Below are 21,258 nucleotides of genomic sequence, written 5' to 3'. Positions count from 1 at the left end.
ACGGAATCTAGAAATAAAACGAATCCCTCTCTACACATTCGTTATTAGTGGTACTCATTATTAGCGGTATTTTTTAAGCCCCTCAGTATTTTATCTTTGGCATACTCCTCCTCCCTGCCAAGCTTCGCAGAATCCTCGTTGCTTGTAACTCGAAATGAGAGGAAAATTGGCTGGTTTTCAAAATTTTCTTCCCTTCAACCGCCCCTTACGGCCAACCCGGCTTCAGACACTGGTTTACATATCCTTAATGAGTATGGGAATGAGTTGCAGGTTTTAAACAATACTCTCTATGGACTTCTAGGACCCACTGTTTACTGCGTAAGAAACTCCAGATAACCAGTATTTAATACGACATGACCCTCAGAGCCAGGGAGGGTAAATCAGTACCGCGGAAAGGATTCATAAAAAGAAGTTTTAAACTAGTGAGCAGTCCAAACCCAACCCCTACTTCTAAGCCCCGGGACCCACCTCCCGCGGCCCCGCCTTCCAATCCGGAAGTGATGTACAAAGCGGAGTCCGTCTTTTTCCGCCGTCCGCCAGCTGCGCGGCCGGGACTAACGCGGCACGTACGTCGGCGTCGGGGCTAGCAGAGGGATTCTGGGTAACGGCCCCAGCCGGCTGGGGCTGCTGGCTCGGCGCAGCGGGTTCTACTCGCGCCAGGTCCGTTGGCTGTGGGGGTTATAAAGCCGCGGGCAGCCGGACATGGAGCAGCCGTGGCCGCCGCCAGGACCTTGGAGCCTCCCTCGGGCAGAGGGCGAGGCTGAGGAAGAGAGTGACTTGGACTTGTCCCCTGGTTCTCCCCGCTGCCCGCAGCTGCCGGGAGGCGGCACCCAGGTGAGAAGGGAGCCCGTATTCTGCGGGGTAGGGGGTGGGGGGAATGGGAGGTGTCGTCACCAGGCCCCCAGAGATCGCTGTCTCTGCGACCCTGTTTTGAGCCCCCACCTCCCCCTTTTACCCACCCCCGACCCCGGGCGTCGGGGGCCTGATGTCATCCCATCGCTTTGTAACATCTACTGAGCTCTTCGAAGAGGAGCTGGCCATATATTCCCAACCTCCACCTCCATACACACCTTTTTCACCTTGGCTAATTTCTCACCCTTGAAGAAGTTCCTCTCCCCCACCCCTCTTCTGATGGCACCCAGATTTAAGACCCCTCAGTCTATAATGTTGACCCTTTGTCCTCTTGTGCCTGCTCTTATCCGAGCACTTTATTCTCTTGAAGGTTCTAATATTTGTGCACAGTTGATGGGAACAGTGAATGGTTGTATTTCAATAATTCTCTGAGCCCCTGACTAAAGACATTAGGTCCAATTTATTTTACTGACTTTTGACGTCTTAGCAAATTCTGTAAACCTTGCTTTTGATGCTGGCGTAAATCTCGGCCATTCCGCGTGACCATTTCCCCCTTAGGTTTATGATTTTAGTTTTGCTTCATACCATTTTTCAGTTAAAAACATAGGCACGCGTTTGCCTTTTCCTTCAGACTTTTTCCTCAGATTCCTGCCGCTTCCTGTGGTTTTCAGCCAAGCCTTTTTTCCTCTGAAACTTATCCAGAAATGATATACTACCACTTAGGATTTTCTGGGTCCCACCTTAGGGAGTGCTTATATAGTGCTCATATCACTTAGTCCTGGTGTTTCTCGTAACCTGTTTTCGGAGTATATTTCAGGATCACTGACTACACACTAACAAGTGAAATAAAATGGAGTTTAGGTATCTGCCTTCTAGCCTTCTTACAAAATGGGATCCCTGAAGGCTTAACTGAGTTAATAGTTTTTCTCTAGACTTATCTTGCTGTTAATGAGAATGAGTGATTTAAATTGTTTTCCAGTAAGTGTAGGGTTGTTGCTCTTAAGCCCAGCTCACAGGGTTAGTTGGCTGCAAAGAGAAAAATGCTGTTTCATAACCACAGACTGTTCTTCATCCAGCCAGTCACTGGGAAAGTACAAGACATTTTTTAGGAGGACAGAATGACAGTTGATAAGTCGATAGTCACTCACTAATAATGGATCGCTGGTAGTCATCTTTATATACAAAATATGTTATATAAGCATGTGATGAATGTGGTACAAAGCTAGAGACAAAGAATGAACAGCAGCTGCCATTGTCAATTTTGAAGGCTTAAAGAGAGAATAGAAAGGTCTCAATTTCATTGCATAGTGGTTGAATCTAAAGAGTAACCTAAAAGAAACCAAATTCTAAAAATAGCTGTGTATTAATTTATCACCTTATATAGCTGACAAGAATTTTAGAAATGATTAGGCTTATCTCCTTCATTAAAAGTGATTTCCTTGAGACTGGATGGCATCACTGACTCGATGGACATGAGTCTCAGTGAACTCCAGGAGTTGGTGATGGACAGGGAGGCCTGGCGTGCTGTGATTCATGGAGTCGCAAAGAGTCGGACACGACTGAGCGACTGATCTGATCTGATCTGAGACCATGTAGCTAGTCAGTGGCAGAATTAGATCCTGCCACATCCTGGTTTAGAACCCACTTCTGGAACCTGGTACAGTTTTTTTTCCCACCTACTGCACTGCCCATCCTATGATGTAAAACTTTATTTGGCTGAAACTAACTTTGGTGCTAAAATTTACAGAATGATTTCTAATCCTAAATTAGTTCATGTGTTTACAACAAACCTACTTATTTGTCTTGCTGGCTTTAAGTATTACGACTTAAGTTTTTCTTTTTGGAATATTTAGAATAAAATGTTTAATTTCATTTATAAACATTTTATAATCTCTATAAAAACAGCCTTGGTGTAATTTTACCTAATATAGGGAACCTAGACATCTTTATGTCATATGTATAGTTCTGAGATCCAATTAAATGCAATTTGGAACTTAGAGATCCTGTTTGGAAATTTTTTTATGTCAAGTTATATTAGTAGGCCTTAATGCTAACAGTTCCTTTTTCAAATCTGTGTTTATTAAATATAATCAATCATCTCAATACATGTGGGATAGTTAACTCAAATGCCCAAACATAGTCTTTGGAGAAGAATTTAAACATTAATCAGTTTTAGAATTTGGAAATAAGATTTCTATGTTTGACTTGAGAAATGATTTGAGAATTTGCTCTTGGATAATTTGACCATGCAAGATATTTCCATTTGTCCTCATCTTTGTTAGTATTTGTCTTTTTTTACAAAATAAATTTAACAGGTTCATTTGTCTCCTCTTCCTAGTTCCTTCTTAAGCATCGACAATTATTCTTAATCCTATTTTAGAATAACAAAAAGTGAAAATAAATACTTGGTTGACTAGGACCATGTGTAAATGAGTAACTAAAACATTTGAATACCAAGTGTCCACATTTGCCCAATAAGTCTAAGTTTGCCTGAAGACTCAGCCAGGAAGGAGGAACCTTGCATGCTACTTGCCTTAGAATTCCTTACCACCACTAGTCTGTTCCAAGAACTCAGGAGTCATTTATTCATCTAAGATTTATTGAATTCTAACCCCTCAAGAAGCTTATAGTTGAGTAAATAAGCACAATATTGTGTGAAAGCACTCAAATGCATAAAGAAGTATGCATAACTTTGGTGGAGAGGGACAGGATAAGAGGGAGGGGAAATGATGCTAGAATCTAGGATAGAGATGGGAGTTTAGGGATGGTGGAGTGCCACATTGAAGTGGTGGGGGTGAGAAGGAAAGAATAAGCAAAGGAGTAGAAGAGTAACTACAGCTGAGTTGAGAGAGATAATAGGAAGTGAGATCATGAGGCACCATGCCATGCTACAAAGTTTGCACTTTAAAAGTTCTCAAGACTCTGTGAATAAGTAAAATTATCATTTTTATTGGAGAGATCACGCCAAGTCTAGTAGAGAATGGCTTGAGATTAGAAAGGCTATACTTATATAATGAAAGTGAGAAATTATAAGGGCTTGAATAGTGATGCAGGTAAGGGAATAGATTGGAGTATTATTCTGAATACCTACCTTGAAATTGGTCTACATTTTGGCTAAGAAATCATGAAGAATGTGCCTTTAGCTTTTGTTCTATGGAGCCGAGGATTAGAAGGAATTAAATATCCGTCTTGGTGCTTTACATGTGGAGGTTGAATAATTGTTAAAACTAAGTACTTTGCATCTGAGCAGAACAGAATCACCAGGGTGGACCTAGTGACTTTTTTTCTTTTTAATTAAAAAAATAGCCTATTTTTATTAGGATTAAGTTAAAGGTTATGTATTTGATATAGTCAGTTATAAATAGAAATTTCCAATAAGAACTTCTCAGATTACCAAGGATTGGGGTAATACAGAAAGAAAATAAAAACCAAGAAGTGATTACTTCTAAATAAGCAATTCTTTGCAGTGAAGAACTTGGAGAGCAAAACTCTAAAGGTCTGGTTTTCAGTATGTTGAATGATAAGATGATGAACTATATTTAAACTTTTGTTCTCATTATTTTGTTCCAGGATTATAAAGGCTATGAATCAAATGTTTGTTGAGGCCCTGCTGTATGCAGGACACTGTGCTAGTTGCCAGGCTTTTTGTTGCTGTTAGTTGTCCAGGGAGAGACACAGATTAACGAAGAAGCTTAGAGTCTAGGTGATGAAACAAGACTTGTAATATAAAATTGTAACTGCAGACACAGAAGGCTGGATACCTATATGCCAAAAACATTGTACAGAAATCCTTGACTGATAGAAAATTGAACTGTTCTCCATAAGCATACCTGTTCTGTTGCCTTCTTCATTTCTTAAAAATACTGTTTTTTATCCAGATGTATAGCCATGGAATCGAAATGGCTTGCCAGAAGCAGAAAGAGTTTGTGAAGAGCTCTGTGGCGTGTAAATGGAATCTTGCTGAAGCTCAGCAGAAACTTGGTAGCTTAGCACTGCATAACTCTGAGTCCTTGGATCAGGAACATGCCAAAGCACAAACAGCAATATCAGAACTGAGGCAACGGGAAGAAGAATGGCGGCAGAAAGAAGAGGCTCTAGTACAAAGAGAGAGAATGTGTCTGTGGAACATGGATGCCATTAGCAAGGATGTTTTTAATAAGGTATTATCTTTTATTGGGCCTACTGAAATAAGGAAAGCCTTAAATGTTTTTGCAAACCAGTTGTGCATATATGATAACAAGCAACAGAATCCTGTAAACAGTATTCAATTTTGACAGTTGAGGAAAAGTGATCGTTATAGAAACATGTATCCCAAGTAGTGTCTAATGTTGGTAGTCCTTAATCCAATTATGTGGCTGCAGCATAGCACACTGAATATAAATGTGGGTTCTAGAGTCAGACTGTCTCAAATGTCAACTTTGTCACAGCCTGGCATTGTAACCTTGGGCAGATCACTTCCCTAAGCCTCAGTTTCCTCAAATATAAAGAGCAGGTATAAAGATTAAGCAAGGTAACATCATAGAAGCAGGTAGCACGCGGCCTGGCATGTGGTAAAGCTCATATGTTACCAGAGATTTCTGATGTTGCTGTGCTTATCAGCTTGCTTTCAATTTTTTTGTTGTGTAGTCGCTAAGTCGTGTCCAGCTCTTTTGTGGTCCTATGGACTGTAACTCGCCGGGCTCCTCTGTCCATGGGTTTTTCCAGGCAAGAATACTGGAGTGGGTTACCATTTCCTTCTCCACGTGTTCTTCCTGACCAAAGGATAAAACCCATGTCTCTTTCTTGGCAGGCAGATTCTTTACCACTGAGCCACCTGGAAAGCCCAACTCTAATGTAGTTATTGGTTTTATCAAGTAAAACAAAGTTTCTCACTGTTACTTACCAGTATGTATTTAGTAACCCTCAGATAGTAATCTGGACTTAGTGTTACAGGCATTACTGCTGAAAGGAGTAGTAAAATATTTATGCCAAGTTAGTAGTTTATTAGGAGAAGGCAATGGCACCCCACTCCAGTACTCTTGCCTGGAAAATCCCACGGACGGAGGAGCCTGGTAGGCTGCAGTCCATGGGGTCTTGAAGAGTCGGACACGACTGAGCGACTTCACTTTCACTTTTCACTTTCATGCATTGGAGAAGGAAATGGCAACCCACTCCAGTGTTCTTGCCTGGAGAATCCCAGGGACGGGGGAGCCTGGTGGGCTGCCGTCTATGGGGTCGCACAGAGTTGGACACTACTGAAGTGACTTAGCAGGAGCAGTAGTTTATTAAGAGCAGTCTTATGTTTCTCACTGATTACACAGACCTTATTCTTTGACTTTTGTATCTGAAAAAGAAGTGGGCAATGAAATAGTCATTTTCATCTAAATGTGTAAAGTAGTACTTCTTTCTGTTTGTACTAAACTCTCAAGCCTCAGGTGTAGACTGCTCATTCTTGTCTAAGTCCACATTCATTTTATCTTTAACCTTCATTATTCTCTAGACGTAGTGTGTAACACTACTTGTTTCTGCTCTGGCATCCACTCTAAAAGCCCCTTCTTCCCCAGGCTTCTTTAATTTCTTTCCTCTGGACTAGCTCTAGTCCTGCTGCAGCAATAAGTAATACACATAGGTAAATGTCCTGTACTACTAGCCTTATCAGTACTTTACTCTGTAGTGAAGGTAAATTATAAGAGTATAACATGCTTCTTGTAAAAAAAAAAACAACATAGGCCTGTAAAATAAGAGTTGAAAGGCTTCCTTCATTTCCCATTTTCCAGAGATAACCGCTGTTAACAATGAGTCATATCTTTCTAGACCTTCTGTGCTTGTACCAAATTATATATTTTTCTTTCCCCTCAATAGAATCATTCTTTAACAGAATGATTCACTATCTCTGTGTATATTGTTCTATGGTTTTGCCTTCTTAAGTGTTACTTTATGTTTTGCATTTATACTCCAAAACTATTTAAAATGATTTTTTATAATAGAGGGAATGGTCAAAACAGTGTTCTTTTGTTTATACAGTTATTGTCTCTTAACACAGTGGTCACAAAGAAAATATTTTTGTTTCTGCTTTTAATTATTTTTTTTCTTAAGTTAGATTCTCATGTAGCCTACATTTATACCAGAATTAATTAGGACTATTATTATGTTCCAATCATTTGCTGAAAATCATGCATTCATTTTGTTGGGGAGCTTGAGATTTGAGAGGACAGGTCTAGATCCTCGCTGTCTGACAGCTTGATAGCTGCTAGCCATATGTGTTGTTGAACACTTGAAATGTAGCTAGTCCAAACTGAGATGTGCTGTAAGTGTAAAATACACACCAGATTCCGATGACTTAGTACCAAAAAAGTAAAATATTTCATTAATAATTTTTATATTGTTTATATGTTGAAATAATATGTTGGGTTAAATAGATACCTTATTTCATCTTTTTTTAATATGGCTGATAGAAAACTTTACAGTTGTGACTTGGATTGTATTTCTGTTGGACAGTTGCTGGTCTAGATGGCAGGATATACAAAGAGGAAAAAAAATGCTTTTATTTTGAAATATATAAACTTAATGTGTTTCCTGACTATAAACTGGCAGAGAGCTAGTTTTTGATTTCCATTTTTGGCAGTGATGATCTCAAGGTTTAAATGTGATCACATAATGTTCTGAGAAACTTTTTGCCAGTTTTTGTGGCCAAATAAAAACTTCATCTTGTTCTGTTTTATGACTTTAACTGAAAATAAGCACTTCCTTAATAGAAATTTATACGTGATTTCAGAATCAAACTGTTTACCTCTCCTAAGAAAAGTTTATAACAAAGGTCTATTTTAGGTTTATGTGTTAATCAAAAATTTTGTAGTAAATATAATCTCTAATCTTTGAATTTCTGAGTTTGTTTCCAGCAAGAACTCCAAAGATTAGACTAGAGTTGCAAATATTTAATGGAAATGAATAATGCAAAAATAAATTATGCATGTAAAGGATCTTTCTATACCTGCCTTTGATAGGCATATTTGGTTTTACAAAAAAGTTAATTCATTTGTTTTTCTCTGTGATTTCTAAAATAGTTCTACAGATGAATTTAATGAAACAATATCATTTTATTGTATCACCTTTTTATAATGTCTATAAGAAGGATTGCTGGGCATTCAATACCTGAGAAAGAAGATCCAATTAGAATATATTAGATTTTAAAATATATTCAATTTTAACTTCAAAATTTTTTCTTAGAGTTTTATTAATCAAGATAAAAGAAAAGAAACAGAAGATGAAGATAAATCAAAATCATTTATGCAGAAACATGAACAGAAAATTAGACATTTTGGTAAGTCTACTACTTGAGTTTCCTTCTTTTGTAATGTTTGATATTCTAAATATATGTACAGAAAGTGAATTTATAAAATAGAGACAAACTCCAGTTGTATAGCTACTTCTGGCACAGTTCTATGGCTTGTTTTAGAGCTATACATAAAAAAATAGAGTGACAGAGTAAACTGAATTGTGAAAAAAAGCAAAATTCAACCTGTTTATATAATGCTACCCTCTAAGACCTGGTTGTCGTTTTTGTTTTTTGTTTTTACTACCTAGATTCTGCATGTCCCAACTAGTCACTGCTTTTGTCTTTTTTTATCTTTGCTTTCTTGGTATCTTATTATCTTACGGTTGTAAGATTACATTTTTCAGATTTTGGATATGATGCTGTACAATTCATGCAGATCCTTCAACTGTTATTCAGATAAATAACAAGTTAAAAGAATACAGTCTATAATAAGTAAGAGAAATACATATACAAAGAACTGAAAAATAGTTTTCTCTATTGGAGAAAAACGATAGGATTGGGATTGATGAAAGTAAAGACTTCTCAGAGGAGGGAACATCTGAGTTAGATTTTGAGGACCATATAGGAGCTTTCCTGTAGATAAAGGGAGGCAAGGCAGCAGCCACAGCATGTACGAAGCCAGAGTCGGGAAGTAGTGTGATATGTCCTAAGAATTATAAGCAGTGACAATACTGCTGGAGTGAAAATGCTACTGGGGAGTATAATGTGTCAATTTAGTAAATATATGTTAAGCTTTTTAAGTGACATTTTGAGACTTTTTTCTATTGGTGTTTTTCTCCCAAAGTATTTAGAATATCATTCATCCTTATGTCAGTATAATGGATACTACTATAGTTTTTGTTTTTCTTTTTTGTAGTTTACTCATACATTAATTTTTCTCATACTATTTTAAAAAATGAAATAAGCTTGTTACTCTGTTTAATTCAAGAATAGTTTCTGAAGAAGTAAAGTTTATTTTTGCACATATTATCATTCCAGCATTATTTATTATAGAAACAAATAGAAAAACTATGGTCATCCTCAAGAGTTGATTTTGTCTCCATTATTAAATAGGTAGTTTAAAATCTTTAACATTTAGTGACACCCTTTTTCACAGCCCTTACAAGTGTCACTAACCCTTTCATATATTCTCTTTCCTTTAAAAGAGACCAAAATGGATAGGAATTTTGTGCCTGAGTAAGTCACAGTGCTGCCATGGAGAAGTAAACAGGAGAAGCAGTGATCTCTCTGAATAGTTGATAGAGTTGAAAGTAGTCCCTCTTCAGAAGTGTAACAAAGCTAAGGCAAAATTGCTGTGTAGGATTTATTTTATGACATCAGGTATAAGAAATAAGGATTGTACTTTCTTTACATCTGACCCCTAGAAGTTATTAAATTCTTTAACTTTAGTTTGAGAAGAAGTTTAAAGTCACTTAAATAATCATTATGTTTCTCAGAATTTAAAATGACCTAGTCACTGTATCCAAAGTGTTGGGGAAATATCTATAAAGCTTGTAAAACTCTATGAGAAAATGCTAAAATGCTATTTTCCAATTTTTTTAATGAGGAAAAAATCATTTATTTTTAATTGATTTCCTTGTGTTACTGTGTATTTCTCAGTAAGACATTTGTCCTCAGTTTTGTTTTTACTTATGTTCTGATGTGGAACTTTAACATACAGAAGTTCATTTTGTGTCTAGAGAAAGGATTTATTGCTGAACTATTGAGGTAGCCTTGTAAAATTTCTATGATGATTCTCGGATAACATTCTTGGTTGGATGAGTCTAAATAAAGCTCAGCACTTTGCTGGTTCTGTGATTACTTGAGTGGTATCAACTTTTTGACCAAATTTCTTACTAATTTGGGTAAAGATGACGGTACACCTTTAGTAGCATTTGGATTAGTTTGGTATTTTGAAGCAAAATGGCAGCATTTCCAAATATACTTAACCAACTTTAAAAAGAGTTTATTTTCTGTGTCTAAACAGTGATCATGATTAGATGGTTAACATAACTAAAATGGTTAAACTATATTTACTTTTATAACACTGACTGGATTGGTTTTGCATGCAGTATTTTACTATATCAGACATATTTTAGTAAATTAGAGAAAATGTAATTTTTCTAAATCTAAGTCTTTGTTGGCTCAGTGTAGTTTACTTTTGAAAAGTAAAGGTTTGAAAAGAAAGGTTTTGCTTTCTTTTCCATCTTTCCAAAAGAAAAATTTATAGTCTATGAATAAATAATACTGAATCTCCTGAAATTATCTGTACTTAACTTGAGCCTAGAATGACCGACCAGACATGTCTATTTGCCTGGGACTTTGGGCTTTCCCTAGATACAGGGCTTTTATAGCTTTAAACCAATCACTCTACTTTATCCTGACAAATTATTTGAAATAAAATTTACTGTGAATTCTAAAAGCTATTTCCAATATGCTGGTGTTGCCTTATTATCTATCTTCATTTGCTCTTTTACCATAACATTTCTATGGTAATACGAGAAATGGTATTAGAGAAAATGGTAAAGAGGATCATTTTAAAATACCATTTCTTTGCTTACAGGAGGAAAGTATTTGACATTCATGGCTTAATTCTTGTTTTACAGGTATGTTAAGTCGATGGGATGATAGTCAGAGATTTTTGTCTGACCATCCATACCTTGTATGTGAAGAAACTGCTAAATATCTTATTTTATGGTGTTTTCATCTAGAAGCTGAACAGGTATCATGTGAAACTTGAATTTCTGAGAACCTTAGTGGAATGCTGATTTGCTTTTTGTTTTTGTTTTTCCCATTACTTTAAACGTAAGCAGGAATGTCATTAAATGGAATTCCAATTTTGTTTTGTTTTCAAGATCTGCTTGAGCTTACTGTTGGCATCTTTTTTTTAGTTATTTCAGTTAGCATAGGGAAACTTTTTTCCAATGTGCTTTCCCTACCTTCCTGTCCCCTCATCTCTCTTGTTCCCATATACTATAAACCTTTTTCCTTTTTAACCTATTAAAAACTCATGTTTTAAAAATCCAAATAGTGATCACAATATTAAGTATATTCCTTATAATTTTAATATGTTTATTTTCAGAAAGGGGCTCTAATGGAACAAATAGCACATCAAGCAGTTGTAATGCAGTTTATTATGGAAATGGCCAAAAACTGTAATGTGGATCCAAGAGGATGTTTTCGCTTATTTTTCCAGAAAGCCAAAGTAAGTAGCTATTTGGTATTATTATTTTATTTTTTTTATTGAAGGATAATTGCTGTTTGGTATTATTAAATGGGAAAGTTAGGGTTTAGCTGAAATGTCTTTTTGTCCGTACACATCAAAGGAGGCCATCCAACCAGGATGCCACAGGCTAGATTCTGTAGATTTTATAATGAAAAGAAAAATTATATTGCTGTTTTTATGCTAATTTAGATTATAAGAGGCTGTACTATATAGCATTATGTGAACTTGAGACCCGTTTACATGAATGTATACAGGAAAATTAGAGGAATGGTTTGAGAAAATAAAAAACCTGTAGTTCAAAGAATATTATGCAGCTTTCAAGATTATATGAAAATTACATGAAGTATTTTTAATCTGAGAAAATGCTTTGCTATAAAGTGAAAAGACACAACACATTTATATATATAGGATGTCAGCTATATTAAAGAAAAATAGATATGTTTAGAAAGATCAACATTTCATACTCAATCAATTAGTAATGATTTAAAAGTTGTACAAGAAGTAGAGCAATAGTAATTCATATTAACTGCCTGCTGCTGCTGCTGCTAAGTCGCCTTAGTTGTGTCCAACTCTGTGCAACCCCATAGACAGCAGCCCACCAGGCTCCCCTGTCCATGGGATTCTCCAGGCAAGAACACTGGAGTGGGTTGCCATTTCCTTCTCCAATGCATGAAAGTGAAAAGTGAAAGTGAAGTCGCTCAGTTGTGCCCGACTCTTAGTGACCCCATGGACTGCAGCCTACCAGGCTCCTCCGTCCATGGGATTTTCCAGGCAAGAGTACTGGAGTGGGGTGCCATTGCCTTCTCCGCTATAGGAGTCTAAATTGGTGTAACCACTTTGGAAGATTTTCTTGTAAAATTGAACAAGGCAAGTACCAACAGCCAGAAATTCTCCTAGATAACATACCCTCAAAAAAAATTTCTCAACATGTCCAAGGATAGTCAAGGGTCTTCAAGACCCTTTCCAGAGGCCCTGAGTCAAAATTATTTTTATAATAATACTAAGATGTTATTTGTCATTTTCACTCTCTTTCTTGCATGAGTGTACAGCTTGGACTGATACAGAAGCAGATGTATGAGTACAGCTATCTTCTTTTAAGCCCAGACTTTTCACTAAATTGTTTGTTTTGGAAATATAGTTTAAAGATATATATATATGTTATATGTTTAAAATGTTAACATGTAATGAGTTTGTTAGTATATTTCAGTTAATATTTAAATTCCTCAGTTTAATTTCTAACGTAATTATTAATAGATACAGCCCACATAAACAGGAGCTCTTTAGGTTCCTCAACAATTTTCAAGAGCATGAAGCAGTCCTGAGACCATAAAGTTTGAGAATTGATGGCCTAGAAAAACTCCTATGTATGTGCTTCATAGAAGTGTTCATAATAGCAAGAAGTCTGGGAACAACCCAAGTATCTGTTAACAGTAGAATGAATAAATTGTGGTATATTCATTTAGTAATATACTAATCAGCATTGGCATGGGTAAAAAAACAAGAAACTGAAAAAAACAAGTCTCAGAATGAAATATCTGCTATTATTTTTAAAGTATTTTATATTTGAACAAGCAGAACTAAGTAAATATATTGTTGAGGGATATATAAATAAGCTGTAAACTTGAAGAGACAAAGGAGTGATGACAAGTCACAGTTGTAACCTCAGAGAGATGAAATGCTCATTATTGAAACTGATCTCTAAAATACTAGTATTGATCTGTTTCCTAATTTTTGTGGGTATGTAGTAGGATTTTTGCCCTGTAAGTTGTACATACATATTTTACGTGATTTTTTGCATATTTGATACATTTTAGCATACACAATTAGAAGTTAGAAGAAAATGTACCAGAAGTTTAATTTTGATTAGGCTTGAGTGGTAGAATTACAAATGGTTTCCATTTTCTTTTTCATATACTACAATGAACACATTTCCTTTTATAAATAGAGAAAAACATTGTATTTTTAAATTATAAAAATTTTTTAATGTGGCAGAAGTTGTACCTTCCACTTCTACTGTTAAAATAGGAAAATTTCCCAAAACAGTAGTTTTAATGAGTAAATGATTGAGTTGGTATTTTAGGCTTCTGATGACTGTTTTAAATTTTGACACACAGGCAGTAAAAAAAAAAAGTTTCTTTTTCATCTTAAAGGATATGTTTGAACTAGTGTTTAATAGCATAATGGAACATAGTCATAAAATATGTATTTTTTGACATTTATAATACTTTGATAATAGAGAATATTTTATTCTTAAATCTGACACTTCAGAGTTTTTTTTTTTTTTTTTTTCTTTAATAGAAAATTATTTAATTAGTATACATGTGTTCCCCATCCTGAACCCTCCTCCCTCCTCCCTCCCCACACCATCCCCCTGGGTTGTCCCAGTGCACCAGCCCCAAGCATCCAGCATCGTGCATCGAACCTGGACTGGCATCTCGTTTCATACATGACATTTCACATGTTTCAATGCCATTCTCCCAAATCTTCCCACCCTCTCCCTCTCCCACAGAGTCCATAAGACTGTTCTATACATCAGTGTCTCTTTTGCTGTCTCGTATACAGGGTTATCGTTACCATCTACAAAATAGAACTGAACAACTCTGAAGCCACAGATGTTAACATTTTGTTCTTAATATTTTTTTTTAATTAAGGAATAACTTTCATGAACTATTTGCTTTGTGAAAGGTATTCTAAGCACTTCACATGGATTAACTCATTAAACATTCATAACATTTTATAAGGATAATTACTTTTTTTTTTTTTTACAAATGAGGAAGTTAGCATAGAGAAATTGAGCAAGTGACCCATAGGTTGCTTAATAAAACGAAAATCAATCAGGTCTCTCTAGATCTAAATACCTAGGGTTTAGGCATGCAGTAAGGTCAGCAGTTGTGTCACTTGATTCCTTTAATGGTTTGTTTCATAACCATTTCAGAAGGATTACTTTTGGATATGAAGGCTAACATTGCATGTGTCTCCCTAAGTACCATTGACTATAAAGTGAAGTGTTATAAAGAAATGACTTCTAAATTCATTTTAAAAAATACAGAATAGCAGCACAGAACATTGTGTGTATTATTTGTATAGATATTGATGCTAATAGCTAATCCGTAGGTTTTAATGGAGTTACACAACCTAAACTACATTAAAGAGAAAAATCACACTGCAGACAAATGGACCGTGATAATTCAGGAATGAGACTTTGACAAAATCTTGTCCACCACTTGAACTTAAAACCTATGGTCTATTGTGTAGGATGTGCTCTGTGTCATTTTTTTAACCTGCAAAGGAAATATTTATAAATGGAGGCTACTGCCAAAAGGATATTTTGCATTAAGAATTTTCTTTATATTATATACATTATGGAGAGATTTCCCCTCCCTCAACATAACTCACTATACTTTTTTTTCCCATAATCTTGAAAAGAAGGTACTTGCGTAACTAAAACAGTAAGATATTTTCATACCAAAGTTAAATGTTGACTTTAATTGGTTTTCAGCTTTTAACAAAGAGAGATTTTAGGGTCAGAGAATTACTAACAACAGGTAGTAAGTGTTTCTGCATTAACTGACAGAGAATTAGAAGGTTTAAAGAATATCCCTTGGCTGTTGCTTGGCAGTGGGACGAGAAGAGAAGACTGTGAGCGATTAAATGAGGACTGTTTTGGATCCTATCAAGAATACAGATAAATCAAGAGAAATACAGAGGAAGCCTACTTTCTTTCATTACATTTGTGTGTATGTGTGAAGAAGGGTTTTTTCTTATTAGTTTGTTTTATTTTGCTGAAGCAGAGGGAAATGAAACAGACCAATCTATAATATTCATATAAAACAGGCAGTTTTCAGAAATTTGACAGATCTTGGTGGTTTCTACATTTAAACTGTTCACCTCATCTTTACTTCTTCCACTTCAGGCTTGGTATATGCTTTGTTAGAGTTTACTGTGTGGTCTGGAAATCTTGAAAATCAGTCTTTTTGTTTGTTTGTTTTTTCAAGGCAGAGGAGGAAGGTTATTTTGAAGCATTCAAAAATGAACTTGAAGCTTTCAAGTCAAGAGTCAGACTTTATTCTCAATCACCAAATTTTCAGCCTGTGACAGTTCAGAATCATGTTCCCCATTCTGGTGTTGGATCTATAGGTTTATTAGAGTCCTTACCACAGGTAAGTTGAAAAAGTAAATATTTTATAAATGTATTCACATAATATTTGTTCTTTTGGACTTCTGTTTCTTCTTGTATGTGTGGTCATTTTAAATATTCTTGCCTCAAAAGAGAACTCCGAGTTTCATCTCATGCCATGTTTTGGCATTAAGTTTTATCCATCACTTAGGTATTTTAGAGAGACACCAAATTCTACTCCTTTAAATATAGAAGAGATGAGGACTATCTAAGCATTCTTAAGGGCACATGTTACCTATTGATCATCTAAGTCATAAACTTCTTAAGATGACTCCAATATCCCATCTTGAGTAGAACTATTAAGAATTGAAGATGGATTAGCTCCAAGCATATACCCAAGTAGCAACTGAGGTGATTTATTGCATGAGTTTATTAGTATTATCTTTTTAAATGTTGGTGTTGCCTACCAGACAAATTTTAGTACAAATTAATGTAACTTACACTGAACTGTTGTTTCTGGTAATATTGGCCAACTGTTTAAGCATCTTAGAAGTCTGCGATTAGATTAACATAAAATTATCTCACTAGCATGAAAGAATTTATGTTAAAAAGAGGAAGTTGGACCACTGGGTCTGCCTGATTCTACTTAGAATTACAATTTTAAGTTATCACTAGGAAGTTACTGCCCATTTTGGTTTTAGTAGCATTTAAATTGAACCAGTCATATCTCATTTTCAGACCAGCTTTAGCATTCTAGCCTGTTGCCTACATAGTGAAAGGGAAGTCTCACTCAGAAGACAGTATGAAGAGAGACCTGTATTTATTTTTAATTCTCAAAGAGTTGTAGGAATTGAGATTTTCAATGCCTTGACTTTATAGCTATAATTTCACTAGTCCAGTTATTTGTAGGCCAAAGAGACAATTTAAGGAAAGCAATTGATCATATTTAACTCAGCCAAAAATATAATTCTCAAGAATGAGAAAGAAAATCTGATTTTTAAATAATTAGTCATGTTACCCCTTAGACATGTAAGCGATATTCTCCCTCAGTTTGTCCCCAGATTACCTCTTAATGCTGTTTTAATAAAGTGATGATTTTCTCTGCAGTTCTGTGAGAAATAGCCCAACAGGAACACAGTCTTTAAGAAATTTTATGACTAAGTCACTGTCAAGTCCAACATATAAATCTCCTAAAACTAAGGTGTCACATAATGAATGCAGAGGAAAAAAAGACTTTTGAGGATGCTGCTGATTCTAAACATAAGAGGGGAAAGAGAAGATTTCAGCTAGAGACACAGAAACACAGTCACCTGCTTGAGGGAAGGGTAAGATGGAAAATAGCCTGAGGGATCAAGTTGTCAACTGAGAGGAGATTTGGAAGAAGAGCTTAAAATAACAACTTATTTTTATTATATATCAATTTATAGATTACAAAACACTTGTATGTGGTATCTCATTTAATCTCAAAAAAACTGATTTCATTTTATGGATGAATAAAGTGAAGCTCTTGTAGGTTAAGTAGCTTGCTTGAAGTCAATACAGTAAGTGATGGAGCTATTATTCTAATCCTGGATTTCTGTCCTACTCCACTGCTCATTCACCTACATCATAAACTGTTGTTGAATCATATACTAGAAATATGACAAGATGCTTAGTTGTGTGCTCTTGGGAAGAACTGGTCTCTGAGATAATAAATGTGTGGAGAATGTTACTGGATGAGAATATGGGGTAATCAGTGGGATTTACAGAGAAGGCAGTGGCACCCCACTCCAGTACTCTTGCCTGGAAAATCCCATGGACGGAGGAGCCTGGTAGGCTCCAGTCCATGGGGTCGCCAAGAGTCGGATATGACTGAGCGACTTCACTTTCACTTTCATGTACTGAAGAAGGAAATGGCAACCCACTCCAGTGTTCTTGCCTGGAGAATCCCATGGACGGGGGAGCCTGGTGGGCTGCCGTCTATGGGGTCGCACAGAGTCGGACACGACTGAAGTGACTTAGCAGCAGTGGGATTTAAGTGTACATTAGGTTAGGTATATTGAGTGCTTTTTGTTTTTTTAAGTCTCTTCAGTTCTTAGGGCTTCACTAGTGGCTCAGCAGTCAAGAACCCACCTGGAATTCAGAAGATGCAGGTTTGATCCCTGGGTTGGGAAGATCCCCTGGAGAAGGGAATGGCAACCCGCTCCAGTATTCTTGCCTAGGAAATCCCATGGACAGAGGAGCCTGGCAGACTACGGCCCATGGGGTCACAAGAGTCAGACATGAAACCACCATCACTGCCACCTTCAGTTCTTAAGGAGATGGGTAGATGAATTTTAAAGAATCTCTTTAGCTACTTCTAATAGTCAAAATTCTCTCATAAAAAAACTGGAACCTAGTCTTAATAGAGAGTAACTGTAAGCTCTGTTGGACCTGGATGGTCAGAAAAGGTCTTAGCAGCCTCTCTCTTTGGAGAATGGGATAACAATCTATTAATAATTTTTGTAAAACTTAAATTTGGATAACAGTTTAGCTTTTAATCTCTTTTTTTAAATTGACAACAATCTTATGAGATAGACCACATACCAGTATCCTTAATTTTGAGAGAAGTGAACCAAGGCCCCCTGAACAGATAAGTAAGTAAGAGTTACCTAAGGCTTATCCTATATACTAGCTTTTACTGTTACTAAATTTTGATGAATTATTTTCTCTGAGGATGGCATTATACTAAGTGAGAGAGTCAGGGTTAGAACTTAGGTCCAAGGTTACTTTAATGTACCAGACTTGAGTCAGTTATTTGTGCCAATCCCTTCATAAACCTTATTGACAATAATCCAACTAACTTCTTGTTCATTTTTTTACTACTACAATAAAAGAATCAAAAAGATTCTTTAAAAAAGAAGAAAGATTAAAAAGATTATTGAGAACACTTCCTCCCTTTGGGATGGAGAGTTCTGATATCTAATGCCCTGTATGGACTGTTTTCCTCATTGATGTATATTAAATAAACAGATGAAAGTAGGTGATTCATGATAAAACTAAATAGCTGGGAGATATTCAGAACTGAGTAGACAAAATTGAATTATTGGAAGAATTTCCTTAAAGTCCTGGGTCTTAAGGGCTTATGTCTCTATTCATGGTGCTTTATTAATAGTGGTTTTATTTTTCAATTTATTGAATAAGGTTTTCTGTTCCTAGTTTTAGAGATGTTCAAAATTAGAACATTTTTGAGTTTTTCTGTGTAAAAAAATGAAACCTAAATTACACTGTTCTTTTGTTTTCAACTTTTTAAATACAAGTCTCTTTCAAAAGATTTCTCACTTGAGTTTAACCTTTGAGAAACCGAAATAGATTCTGAAGGTATAACTTTCACTTAGTAAATAGTTTTTTACCTTATTCTAGTGTTTTTTTAATTTTAATATTTACTATTATAATTAGATAGTAATCATCATAATACCTTGCTGGCTTAAAGCCATTTATTTTTTAAATTGTCAATAGCTATATACATATAATCACATAGATATAGCCTTATGATTAAAATTATAGTTTTCTTAAATGGAGGGAAGAGGTAGTGTTTATTACATTTCTTTTTTATATATATCATTCTGTCTTTGCCACATCTCTTTGGATTAAGTGGTAGTAATCTATTATTTTTTCTTTATCGTCTTGGGTTTCAACCAAAGTCTGACTTCAACTTTTTTTCTATTCTGCTATACTGCAGAGAGAGAGAATGTGAAACTGAATATGCAGTTTCATGTACTGACACCTAACTGATGATCATCCATTCTTTCCTCTCTATACTTTTCAGAATCCAGATTATCTTCAATATTCTATCAACACAGCTCTCTGCAGTTTAAACTCAGTGGTACATAAAGAAGATGATGAACCGAAAATGATGGACACTGTATAATTTGGTTAAGACTGCTGAAGCCAAGTACTATTTTGTTACAAGAAAGGAAGAACTTGGCTATTTTCTTGACACTTTTATGGGTGCTGCACTTTATTTTTGTTTGGTTTTTGATGGGAGGGAAAACAGAGTACTGAAACGTTTTGTAAAATTTTTTTTATGTGCTGCTAGGTTTTTTTTTTTGTTTTATTTTTTTCTGAAGAGAGGAGTGGTACCATATGTTGCAAGAAGTCAAACTGGACTTTTTTTGGGTTTTTTGGCTACTAAATTTGCCTTTAATCTTACTGTTCTCAATTTTGGAATCAAAGTATGAAAATCTGCACAAATGCAATGTTTACAAGAACTGGTTGATTCTAGGAGGCATCTGCTACAGTCTTTTTATATGGATATGTACATGTCCTACTCTACAAAAATGATTAAAGATTAAAATGTATCCTATTGCTAATTTAGCTGTCAAATCTGGTGTTTCATCATATTAAAAGCAATAAATCAGTAGTTGGTAATCTGCTTTACTAAATAAGCTGGGTAGTACAAATTAAAACAGTCTTTCCCCTTAAAATAATATTACATTTGTTTCTTCAGCACCATCGGTTAAATCCTTAACTACAGTATCAATGTTATATGGATACTAAATTAACCCCCAAGTATTCTCAGACGTATTTCCCTTAGAAGTTGATTTTACCCTATTGACATTTTAGTATTAGGGTTATATAGTGATATAAAAGGTGATAAAGCTCATAACATTTTTTTTTTCTTAGTAAGATCCAACTTAAAGTTCACTCTTAATTTCTTGACATAGTCTGGGATCTCTCAGGGAGCAAGTTTTAAAAGAACTAAAGGCCTATAAGAACAAATAGGAAAAATAATCTGATTTTTTAAGTTACAGTTATTGTTTTACTCTAATGTGGCCCAAAGACTTTTTTAAAAGGCAAGAGAAATCTTTTGACACGAACTACTTATTTCTAAGAATTTGGTGATCCTTACTGGTAATGATGGCTTTTACTACATTTGTCATTCCTCTCTTTAGCTCAGTTACCATAGAATGCTTCTGAGCTTTAATACTTACATATATAATTCACTTTAAATATGCCAGGATATTTGATGGTTCATTTTACTAGGAATGAGATGACAATGTTAATTATGCTGTCCTTATTATTTGAGGATTAACCTTCTGACTTATAGGAACATGAGCTTTGATTTGTATCAGATGTAGTCTTTGGTGGCTCAGTCCCATTGGGACTAGCAGTAAACATGTAGAAGATGATTAAATGGGATTTGGACTACATGTCTCAATTTGAGAAGCCACCCCCATGGTGATCAGATCTGTGATGGTGGCTTCATTTGCACCTTGTTTTAAACTAACCTGAGGTGATAAGGCAGTTAGTACTCATAGAAACAGATTGGAGTTATTGAATCATACATATGTAACATCACAATCTTCTTGGTTTTCAGAATAAAACTTGTTTTTGTGCTTTTAATATATACTCTATAATAAAATGTTCGACTAATTTATGTGCTAGCATTCATCAGCCTGTAGTTTTTTTTTTTTTTTTAACCAGTGACCTAGTTATAGAAGTTTTCTGCTTCTGCTTTTTTTTTTTTTTTTTCCTATTTTGGAGCAAGCTCTTGTTTTTTCTGTCCTATCAAATGGAGAATGAGTATAGGAATAAAATTCCCAGCTTCATAGAAAAGTAACTTGAACCATTACTTTCTATTTCTCAACCTCACTTTTCCCCAGGATTTGCCTGTAAGCTCTAAATTGTTTTTAATTTCATTTTGCCTTAGAGATAACTAAAAACTGAAGATTGGAAGGAGAGAAATTATCAACAAACTGAGTATACTGTTCCTGGAGGATATTTTTGGTTTCTATTTTATAAAATATG

At 35.4% G+C, this 21,258-nt stretch overlaps 2 protein-coding genes across 7 annotated transcripts in view; one reads left to right on the top strand and one right to left on the bottom strand.

Moving 5' to 3' along the window:
- Positions 1-555, bottom strand: part of SPATA6L (spermatogenesis associated 6 like) — a 118,691-nt gene extending 118,136 nt beyond the window's left edge. For 2 of the 5 annotated variants that reach the window (XM_059889225.1, XM_059889228.1), the window contains exon 1: positions 469-547. The gene's annotated coding sequence lies outside the window, so the exon portion shown is untranslated. Of the gene's footprint in view, positions 1-468 lie in introns of all 5 variants that reach the window. The other 3 variants (XM_024995920.2, XM_059889227.1, XM_059889226.1) reach the window with 3 other exon arrangements.
- Positions 551-20,887, top strand: CDC37L1 (cell division cycle 37 like 1, HSP90 cochaperone). Of its 2 annotated transcripts, XM_005209963.5 has the most exons (7): positions 551-834; positions 4,731-5,012; positions 8,059-8,152; positions 10,753-10,868; positions 11,229-11,351; positions 15,368-15,532; positions 19,277-20,887. In XM_005209963.5, exons 1-7 carry the CDS (start codon positions 703-705, stop codon positions 19,376-19,378), a joined length of 1,014 nt encoding a protein of 337 aa, XP_005210020.1. In that variant the 5' UTR covers positions 551-702; the 3' UTR covers positions 19,379-20,887. The 2 variants fall into 2 exon arrangements, with proteins under 2 accessions (XP_005210020.1, NP_001092401.1); NM_001098931.1 differs by lacking the exon at positions 19,277-20,887 and having other exon boundaries at positions 601-834; positions 15,368-15,565.
- The last annotated feature ends 371 nt before the right edge of the window (positions 20,888-21,258 follow it).

This window comes from Bos taurus, chromosome 8 (assembly GCF_002263795.3).
Source record: "Bos taurus isolate L1 Dominette 01449 registration number 42190680 breed Hereford chromosome 8, ARS-UCD2.0, whole genome shotgun sequence".
NCBI classification, from domain to species: Eukaryota; Metazoa; Chordata; class Mammalia; order Artiodactyla; family Bovidae; genus Bos; species Bos taurus.
The sequence above is the reverse complement of the archived record's forward strand: the minus strand, read 5'-3'. Positions and strand labels throughout refer to the sequence as shown.

Bases quoted from the DNA above. Each gene is read 5' to 3' on its own strand.
- CDC37L1 (XM_005209963.5), top strand. From the start codon at position 703: ATGGAGCAGCCGTGGCCGCCGCCAGGACCTTGGAGCCTCCCTCGGGCA. The intron at 835-4,730 runs GTGAGAAGGGAG...TTTTTTATCCAG, and splicing joins TGCCGGGAGGCGGCACCCAG to ATGTATAGCCATGGAATCGA. The intron at 5,013-8,058 runs GTATTATCTTTT...ATTTTTTCTTAG, and splicing joins GCAAGGATGTTTTTAATAAG to AGTTTTATTAATCAAGATAA.